The sequence below is a fragment of the Antennarius striatus genome, chromosome 5 (assembly GCF_040054535.1).
Source record: "Antennarius striatus isolate MH-2024 chromosome 5, ASM4005453v1, whole genome shotgun sequence".
Lineage (NCBI taxonomy): Eukaryota > Metazoa > Chordata > Actinopteri > Lophiiformes > Antennariidae > Antennarius > Antennarius striatus.
In genome coordinates, this window is record NC_090780.1 from 11,765,666 (window position 1) to 11,775,813 (window position 10,148).

General features: G+C 37.0%; 1 protein-coding gene across 1 annotated transcript; it reads right to left on the reverse strand.

Annotated features, from left to right (window-relative positions):
• Positions 1 to 990: 990 nt before the first annotated feature.
• LOC137596000 (green-sensitive opsin) lies at positions 991 to 3,506 on the reverse strand. The gene is made up of 5 exons (XM_068316391.1): positions 3,143 to 3,506; positions 2,753 to 2,921; positions 2,118 to 2,283; positions 1,641 to 1,880; positions 991 to 1,089 (listed from the first exon to the last, which is right to left on the reverse strand). Exons 1-5 carry the CDS (start codon positions 3,504 to 3,506, stop codon positions 991 to 993), a joined length of 1,038 nt encoding a protein of 345 aa, XP_068172492.1.
• Positions 3,507 to 10,148: the final 6,642 nt, after the last annotated feature.

A 10,148-nucleotide genomic window follows, 5' to 3' on the forward strand; every position in this document is an offset into this window, starting at 1 on the left:
ATTGCTGGACAGTGAGCTCTGCTCTGAATTACAATGATTTATTTTCTTATATACAAATGTACTGCATGTCCACCACTGCACAAAAAAACAAAGACAATGATCTGGCAATCATCCTTGGGTGCTTCTTGTGTTGATAGCCAGAGAAAAAAAAAAAAAGAAACTTGACATAATATACCCCCGCCTCACGCCCAAAGCCTTTAGCTTTAGACTTTAGCTCCGCACGACCTGCGACAGCAAATGAATCAGTTGTGACGATGAACGAATGAATGAAAATGAGTAATATCTTTCTGTATTATTACTTGTGCTATTGTTTGCATAGCTGTGTGTCCTGTGTTTTTTACTTTGTTTTTATTCATGTGGCACCTTACAGAGTTCTGAAAATGGACTGACGATTCTAGCCATGGGAGGGTTGCAACCTGTACAGACTAACTTTGTGTGGGAGGTGGGCTACACCCTGAACAGGTTGTCATTTCATCAAAAAGACAACCATTTACACTTGCATTCATGCCTATTGTTGGATATTGAGTCACCACTTTCACTTGTGCAAATAATGCCAATATGATTCATCAAAAGTATAAGTAAGCAGACACGTTTGAATGCATGCATTTATTTTTCTACATTTACAATATCATAAACATTATAAAATATATACAACTATGCAACTGAAAATAAATTCAGGCGCACAAAAATTCATGATAACAGAACAAACAGTAATTATATGAACACACTGATGAAAGACATATTTCCACAAAACAAGACAGTTTTTGTGCTTTGCTTATGATCCAAGCTTAGTGTCAGATTGTACAGTTTATTTACAGGATTGTATGTGAAGGATTTTGTCAGGTGAAATGGAAACTGTAGTATTTTGTATTTGGTATGTTTTTTGAGACTCCACTGATTGCAACCAAATTATTCCACAGTCTGCATGTACCGTACTTCTCATTAGTCCTGGTGGAAAAATCCTTAAGAGATGTTGAAATCAGATTTTGTTTAGGAAACAGAGGAAACTTCTGTCTTGCTGGTTGATACTGAAGTCTCATCTTCCACCATACCACCCATTCCAATAGTGCTCAGCATGCAGTTACGGAACTGAAAACACAAGAAATGTCTCGGTTAAAAATTTGAGAATAGCAGCAGCCCTATGTAAGAATAACGCAAAATGTGTACCATATCTGTACCATAAGTTTTTTAAATTATATGCATATTGTTCGTTGTGCTGTATGTATGTTTGTTAACAGCTATGAGTGTTATATGTGTGTATCCATCATATTGAATTAATAAATTATTACAATTACTTTATAATAGTATATTTCCTATACTTATTGACAGACACATCTACAATCTCCATATAATCTGAAAAAAATCCAAAGTCAGTCACAATGAGGCCAACAGAAAAGCCTGAGCTGACCTTGAGTCAGGAATTTTGATTTCTTGTGTTTTGAGTACATTTTCAAAACCGTTTAAGGAAATAAATATGTACTGTAAATGTATGTAAAGCACAAAGACATGTTCTGTATAGTAATAAATAGAATTGCACAGATGCTATACTGTGTGTATTAATACTACAGGACACTATATACAAGGAGAAGTGGTTATTGCTGAGAAATAGATTAGATCTCATATTATACACCTGATCATACCTGTTTATTCATCAGTACATATATAATAGGATTGAACAATGCTGAGCTCTTTGAGAAGAAGGCAGGGATAGCCATGGCTGTAGCTGAGAATGCAGCTCCTCTGTTGAAAAAGATCCAAGCAGCAAAGCTAGCATATGGAGTCCATGCCACCAAGAACCCCAGCACCATCAGGATGCACATACGTGTCACTTCTTTCTCAGCCTTTTGGGTTGACACAGAGTCCTGCTGCTGGGCTGCGGCCTTAGATAAAAAGAGTGTCATGTCATTGATATCTGATATTCCACAACATGACCCTCTTTGCCATTTCAAATTAAAACCACTGCTGCTTAACAGTAAAAGCTTAAATGTATTTGTGAAATGCTAGCATTACTACACCTTCTGTACAGAGAGACAACTGATGAACTCCAATCTTAGATGTGTGCTGTATTGTGGAAATAGTTTTTTGTGCATATAAAAGCAATCTTATAAGTTTCTTACCGCCTTCACGGTGCACACTAGGTTTCCATAAGTGAAGAAAATGGTGAAGACAGGCACACAAAAGTGGCAGCTGAACATGTACATGACAAATGACTCATTGTTGTAGCCTGGAGCCAGAGTGTAGTAGTCTGGTCCGCAGGAAACCTGAATCCCTTCAGGAATGTACCTTGAAATATGAAACATAAAATGTGATCTTAATATTATAAATTGTTGCTGCTATTCATTACAGCTGTATGTGTGTAATCTTTGAGAGAAAACAGGCACTGTTCACATCATGGGCATTAATTCCAAATAGGACTGTAATTGCAAAAGTCATCACATGAAAATGTAAGAAATTGTGGAAATGATTAGGATTTCATGATGTGTGAAGATAAAAATGGTTAGGTCAATAATATGTCATTATGTTTTAATTTCATTAATTTTTCTGATATGCTAAAATGCTTGAGTAGTGGCAGGAAATGTCACTGGTGTTTTATTTAGTCAGGTATTTAGCCTTTATTTAGCTAGATGTGTCCCACGAACAAAGATGATGTTGGTCCGTACTCTGGCTATATGTTAATTGAAAGGCCAGCGTAGCTACTCTCTTCTGCCAACACTATAGACAAGATTGGGTCATGTGATTCCTTATGGACTACCTTGACCAGCCAACAAGAGGAGGGACTGCACAGGAGGCAGCCATGATCCAAGTGAATGCACATCCTGCTGAAGCGTGAGTGGCTGTAAATTTGAAACTACCCATTGGTTTGCAGACCACAATATATCTCTCAACAGCCAGAACCACAAGAGACCACAGTGACACTTGACCTGTAAAAAAAAAACCAAGAAGTTGTAATTAAATGTAATTAGTCAACATTAAGTCCTGCCATCTGTTATGCAAGCTTTGACCTCAGTCTCAGTCTTAGTCTCAGATCTGACAGAATTATACTCATGTGTCCAGTCATGGGAATCATACTAGACAACCAATTCACACAAGTACAATCTATTTTTGAGATAATAAGAAGTAAATCCATTGTTCTGAAGTTTACCTCCAAGAGTAGCCATGAATCCTTCAATGGTACAACTCATTGGTCCCAGGGCAAAATAGCCATTCAAGGAAGAATAAAAGCAAACTGTGAACCCAAAGCAGACCATCACTAGTCCAGCAACTGCCAGATTAACCAGGATGAAGTTGAGAGGCTGTCGGAGCTTCTTGTTCTGAGCTGTGACCAGGAGCGTCAAAAAGTTGATGGGGAAGCCAGTGCAGATCAAAAAAAACATGTAGAGAGCCAGCAGCTTGAAAAACCAGGAATCAGCTAAATAATACTGTGTGTATTCAAAAGGGCTTCTAACAAGCCCTGTCCTGTTGTTCATTGGGATGTAGAAATTCTTCCCCTCTGTGCCGTTCTCCATTTTTGCAAGTCAGAATTTGGATTGGCAGAGTAGAATAAGCTTGGATCAATGACGATGCAGCCAAGATTCTCCTCTGTAACTTGTCACATGTCGTGGTGCAGCTAGGGTTATATAGCCCCCTGGGGGTTGACTCACAATGGATAAAGATGTAGCAAAGAGGATCTGCATGGAATTCAGTGAATAATCAGTGAATAATCTGTTAGACCACACTCACTTGTTTCCATAAGTGGAACGGTGAATTTCAAGAAGCACAAATGTCACAGTTCTTTCTTTCTTTCTGTCTTTTTCTTTATTTCTTTTTTCTTTTTCCTTTCTTATTTCTTTCTTTCATTCTTTGAGGATAAATGTGCACGTAAAAATCCTTCTTTCTTTTTTCTTTCCCTGTCTTCCTAGACTTCGCAATGACAGTCCTACACACTTGACACTCAACAAATTAAATTAAGCACATTTAATTGAACAAAATTTGTTCATGACACAAACACCATTAAAAGAATCGTTTGACTGAAACTTATAATTTGATTACCTCACAATCCATTTAGTTTAACTTGAACTAACAAATTGTTAAAGGGATTTAAGAGGGCAGGTCAGCACACTGACTAAACCCAGTTAAGTAAAGACATACTGTAAGTAATAGACACAGAGAGTTTTTCAAGCTCCAAAGATTTTGATTGTTTTGTCATTGTCAATTTGTTTTAATTTTTTATTTTAATTACTTTCTGAAACTTAATTAAATTATTACATCTTGACGAAGGCTACAAACAAATTTGAAGGCCACATTTAATTGAAAAAGGGCTGAAAATATCATGTTACTGTGTAGAATAAAAAGTAATAAAATAAAGGTGCACTGCGAGTAAATAATAATGATAAATATTAAAACCATAAATGCATTATAAATAAGAAGAAAATAATGTGGTGTTTTTCAAGGCAGATTATTGCAGCAATGATAGTTTCAATTAGCGGCTCACCAGTAGAACAAACCATACAGTTTGCAATTTCCATACTGTATTGTAATTTTATTAAATTACACGTTTATGTCTCTTGCCACTATTATGGTTCTGGTGGATTTCACTATAACATCAAACTAGGCTTGCTCTGATGAAACAATGTGATATGTTTTCAGTTGTAAGAATGAATAAATTGAATTTATGGAAATGTTTGCATTTACCATGTGAATACTACCTGTTTGTAGGAGTATGAGGAAGTAGCAGGTGCCTTTGTGTTAATCTGAGACTTTGAGAGCCTATTACTGTTACAGCACCAGATTTTCCCATGATTTACTAAACCTAGAATGCTGGTTATTGGCTGAGTTTTCCAAAGAAAAGTTAGTCAACATTAATTATGTTTAATTTTTGATGTATTGACTTTTGTGAAACATCTGTATTTAAGTAGCTGTAATATTGCACAAAGCATGAAACATTATAGCACTATACAATACATTACAGCATTAGAAGTCTGTAGAAATGTTCTGCTCTTACATTAGCAACGTCTACATTTGGCTGATAGAAATTGTTCTGCTGGTCTTGTAATCCAAAAACATCTTTAGACTCTGGGAAATGTGGAGGAAGGCTGTTCCATTGTAAACCATTGATCAAACAGTATTCAGTGACAGAATGCTAGCAATACATGAGCAAAATAGTTTTCCTACAACATTGATATATTTTTATTTCAGCGCTGATATATCCTCATTATTTTTTTGCATTGGGGTTAAGGTTATGAAACAAAGATTTTTTCTACGTTGCCTTTCACTGTTTTCCCAAATCATACAAAAATTATTAAATGGACTCCAACCAATCCATGTGGAGTGGTGTTGTATGTGGCCAAAACATTAAACAAACATCTCCAACTGGGGGTATTTGTTCAAGCATATTGACAGCATTTAGTTAGAGTTTTTGCAATTTCACGTACCTACAAGGCTTTTTCTGCCCTAGCTCCACATCTGACCTTGAAGAGGAGCAATGAGTTACAAGTGTAACATACGCAGGCATCAGCTGGCACTTTTTCCTCTACATGGAGATACTTTGAAAGAAAGACAGGTTGGAATCATCCTGTCCAACAACACTGACAAAAGTGGGAGCTTGGTCGCATGGGTGGGTATGTGCTCGAAGAACTCCAGCCAGTTATGGAGCAACAAGCACAAGATACCTTGTTTTTCCACCAGCTTGCAAATATGTTCAGTAGAAAATACAACTGATGTACCACAAGGAATTATTCCTATTTGTGATCAATGTCGTGCTATTCATGACTCATTAGTTATTAGACTGACTGGATGCTACATAACCTTCTGAAAACCCAGCACAATATCATTACAGACAATAACAGGTGTCCGATAATATATCTGAAGAATAAATGAATACATGTGTAAACAAGTTAATCAAAAACACTTGGCAATCCACAAATTATAGCCAAAACCATGGCCATACTGTATGTTATACATCTATGCGTACGTATTGTAATGACAGTCACCAAACTTTGTCTTTTAAATTACGGCCAAAGTTGAAAAATTAAATAAGTGAACAACTGACAACAATGTTGTTTGAATTAAGAAATAATTTTTCATTACTTCAATAAAAATATAAATATTTTACTAAATTTATGTTCACACTCAGGAAAACAATCACAGTCACTGTTTTATTTTGGACTATCATTACCTTTCACTGGGATTTTACTCATCCTGTTTGTAAGGTCTGCTTAATTTTCTTCTTTACTTGTAGATAGAGCAATGGGACTTCCAGAGCAATGGAGAGTGTGGAAAAGAGGTGAAGAGGTGAAGAAGCGTGTACAGGTATGATGGTACGGGTGGAGTAAAGTGTCAGGTGTGATGTGTGATAGAAGAGTTTCAGCTAAAATGAAAGGAAAGGTGTACAAAACTGTGGTGAGACCAGCGATGTTGTTTGGTCTAGAGACAGTGTCACTGAGGAAAAGACAGGAGACAGAGATGGAGGCAGCAGAGATGAAGATACTGAGGTTCTTTTTGGGAGTGACCAGGATGGATAGGATCAGGAATGAGGACTTCAGAGGGACAGCAAATGTTAAAGGTTTTGGAGATAAAGTCAGAGAGGCCAGACTGAGATGGTTTGGACATGTCCAGAGGAGAGATAGTGAATATATTGGTAGAATGATGCTGAGTTTTGAACTGCCAGGCAGGAGGCCTAGAGGAAGACCAAAGAGGTTTATGGATGTAGTGAAAGAGGACATGAAGGTAGTTGGTGAGAGAGAGGAGGATGCAGAAGACAGGGTTAGATGGAGGCAACTGATTCGCTGTGGCGACCCCTGAAGGGAAAAACCGAAAAGAAAAGAAGAAGAGACTTGCAGATAACAATTGCTTAAACAGATTTACACAAGAGGGCTGCTTAAGCATCATGGTTGGTACAACATCAACCTAGGACATGGCTACTGTTTAAATCTACCCATCCATTTTTGTAATTACTTTGAAGGTTTCCAGGTGGAGCTAGGGCTTTATCCTAACAGGCACCAGTAAAAGAGTTGGATACATGCTGGACTGGTCCTCTTTATATTATAGGGGCCAAGATAGAGACAAACAGCATTGGTTAAATAAGGGGTTTATAATCATGAGGAAATCTAGTTTGATGTTTTAACAATTTTGAGTGCTACTATCAGCATAATGCCTTCAAAGTCTTGACAAAAGATTTAATCACTATCTGTTCATGGAGGTTTTTGCACAGTTTGACTAGGTACATTAACCTGACTTTATATGTGCAATACAAACCTATAAAGACTCACCAATGTTGGCAAAGCAGTACCTGGCAGAGATCACTCATAAACTAGCATAACTAATAGATGAGCTGGTGACTCATCCAGAGTGTTCCCAGCCTTTCACCTGCAGCAAGCAGGGATAGACTTCAACATAACCTTCTGATATTATAATTTGGCCAAAGTTTAAAGTCCACGACAGCACACAATTTAATATCTTTACAGGATGATGCTGTTGTTAATGAGGAAAGTGATTATATTGCCTGAATAAAATCTGACATATTAATATTAATGAGATTTAGCCCATCTTCTATAATAATTAATCTATTAATCTCTTTGATCTTGCTAACAAACCCAGAGCCTTATCAAACAACACTGCATAGGTGTGCCTTGGCCTTTCCAAATTAAAAATAAAATAGACCCTTTATAACTCAACACAATCCCACAGATATAATAACATTTGAGGAAGCATGCACTTGACCTGTTGACTTCAAATATTGCTTGACCTCAAATGTCCTTCTTTGTTTTGAGTGAGAAGGGATACTGATTTAATCACGTGTTTTCAAGGTATTAAATAGGGTTAGTTTACAGATCTCTTACACCTTCATACTCCAGTTAGAGCACTGAGACCTACCACCAGCAGTTCTTGAATGTGCCAAGCTCCTAAATCTGTGAAAGAGTTTACAAGTTCAGAGCATGTTTTGCACAAACCCTGGTATTGACAAGATTAATATTGCTGCCAAAGACCAATTTCTTCTCAATGATTTTTTGTCTTATTTTTAAGATGCTTTCGCCAAGCGGTTCCAGATTCGACTCCCGCTCTGTGCGGAGTTTGCATGTTCTATCTGTGTTTGCGTGGGTTCTCTCCCAGTTCTCCGGCCTCCCCCCCAACTCCAAAAACATGCGCTTCAGATTAATTGGCTGGTCCCAAATTGCCCATAGGTGTGAGTGTGTGCGCGAGTCTTTTTCTGTGTCTATGTGTGGCTCCACGGTGAACTTGCGTCAAGTGTGTGCGTTTGTGTGTTGTGCTCCGAGTGTACCCTGCCTCACGCACCCAGTCAGCTGGGATAGGCTTCAGCACTCCACGACCCATGACAGCGGATGCTCAAAATTATAGGTACATTTTTAGAACTTAATCCACTGGTGCCTTGAAACATGCTAAATGAATACCTTTTTAGAGCAGGTGAGAAGCATATAGGTCAATTTGAAAAAAATTAAATAAAGTTCAAAGTTTATTGTTTTTCACCATTAAAACATGGCAATTATGGTATACAAGAACATCACATGTAATTTGAGAGGAGCTTTGCAGCATTACTTTGAAACAGTCTGTTGTAACAATGTCAGAAATAATAAGACAGGATTAACATGATAAAAATGTGTATCACTTTTGATATGCAACACTTATTTTACATTCAAATTTCAGTTGTAAAACACACTTTTTTTCAAAACACTACACACAATTCTCTGCATTAGACACAATTTTCATGAAGAAAATCTCTTGTTTTCACAAGGAACACACTGTCATTCAAAATTCTAAACTTAATTGCCCTACTATGTGCACTGACTCACCACATCAGCAAACACTTGCCACACAGTTTTACAATTAGCAATCACAGCTTTAGCATAAAAGGGCAACAGGTGAGCTTGTCTGTTTTGGAACAATGGGTGCCAAAAAGGCGGAGCCAGGGGAAAACATTGTCTGTGATGTGGATGAAGTGTTGTGGCCTAATCCAAACTGAAGACCGGATGCAGCATAATTTATTTTCCTTTTTTTTCTTACTGTAACTGCATTTTTCTATTTTGTATTTGTAACTTTGTGTTGGTTTGGATGTACACTGTGTACATTGTTTCTGTTGGGAAAAATAAAGTGTAATTGTTACAGTGTATTTGTCTGTTCTGAGTATAAAAACAATATTCTAAAATAAACTTTTTTCTGTACTGTCTGTAGTAAGTGTAACACTGAACAAAAAAGGCCCAAGTCCTTATGATGAAAGGAGGAGAAGTGTTTTCCATTCATCACAGTGTTTCACATTGAGCACATCAGTGTTCAAATGGTTCTTATAAATGTCTACTTATTTGATGGTTTGTGTTTGTCATTTGACAACAAAACACCATTTTGAGAAGAAATAACATTGTTCTGAAAGAAAAGCTTCATTTTGCAGAAGTGAGAGGTTTTTACCATTGTGTGTGTGTTTTTAGATTTGTGTGTAGAGTTCTGAGAGTATGAAGCATGTTTTCAGAAATGTGTGTAAGCAATCGAGAAAGACTAAATCAATCAAATTTTGTTTTTAGTACATTTTAAACATTCATTTTGGTAACTTTGCAATCAGGTATATAGTGATACTAATGAATTTACAACTCAATATTAGTAGAATGATTCATTTGAAAAATAAGATAAAAATACACATAAGAAAACCCTATTAATCATACCGACAATGAAAGAAACATGTTAAGAAAAGTTTAATATAATTGGAGTGAACACAGTTCAATTGAAAATTGCCTTTAAATGAGAAAGTGATTTGACGTGTATTGTGATACTAGCACCATGTATGGTAATGTCCTGGTTGTAAGAACAGGAAACCATCTGTCACACAGCTTTCAGAAGTATGCCAATTCCCACAAGTGGGATTTCCAGACCAAGAGGCTTGTGTTCATCTGCTTAGTATCCAAAAATTGCCACTTGCAAGCTGTTAAACCGGAGGCGTTTGGCCCCATGTAATCCTCATCCTCATAAATTGGATTCACACCTTGTACGTCAAGTCAGAAGAGTTCAGTAGTTTGTCTGGGTGTCAGGGCACACAGTAGAGGTGACACCTGTCTACCTTAATTTACATATCCTTCACAGGTGATTACAGCAGTCACATTCAGGGAGCAGAGACCAAAGGTTAAATATATTTTATAATGTTCTACCCCTACTTTACATATTTATAT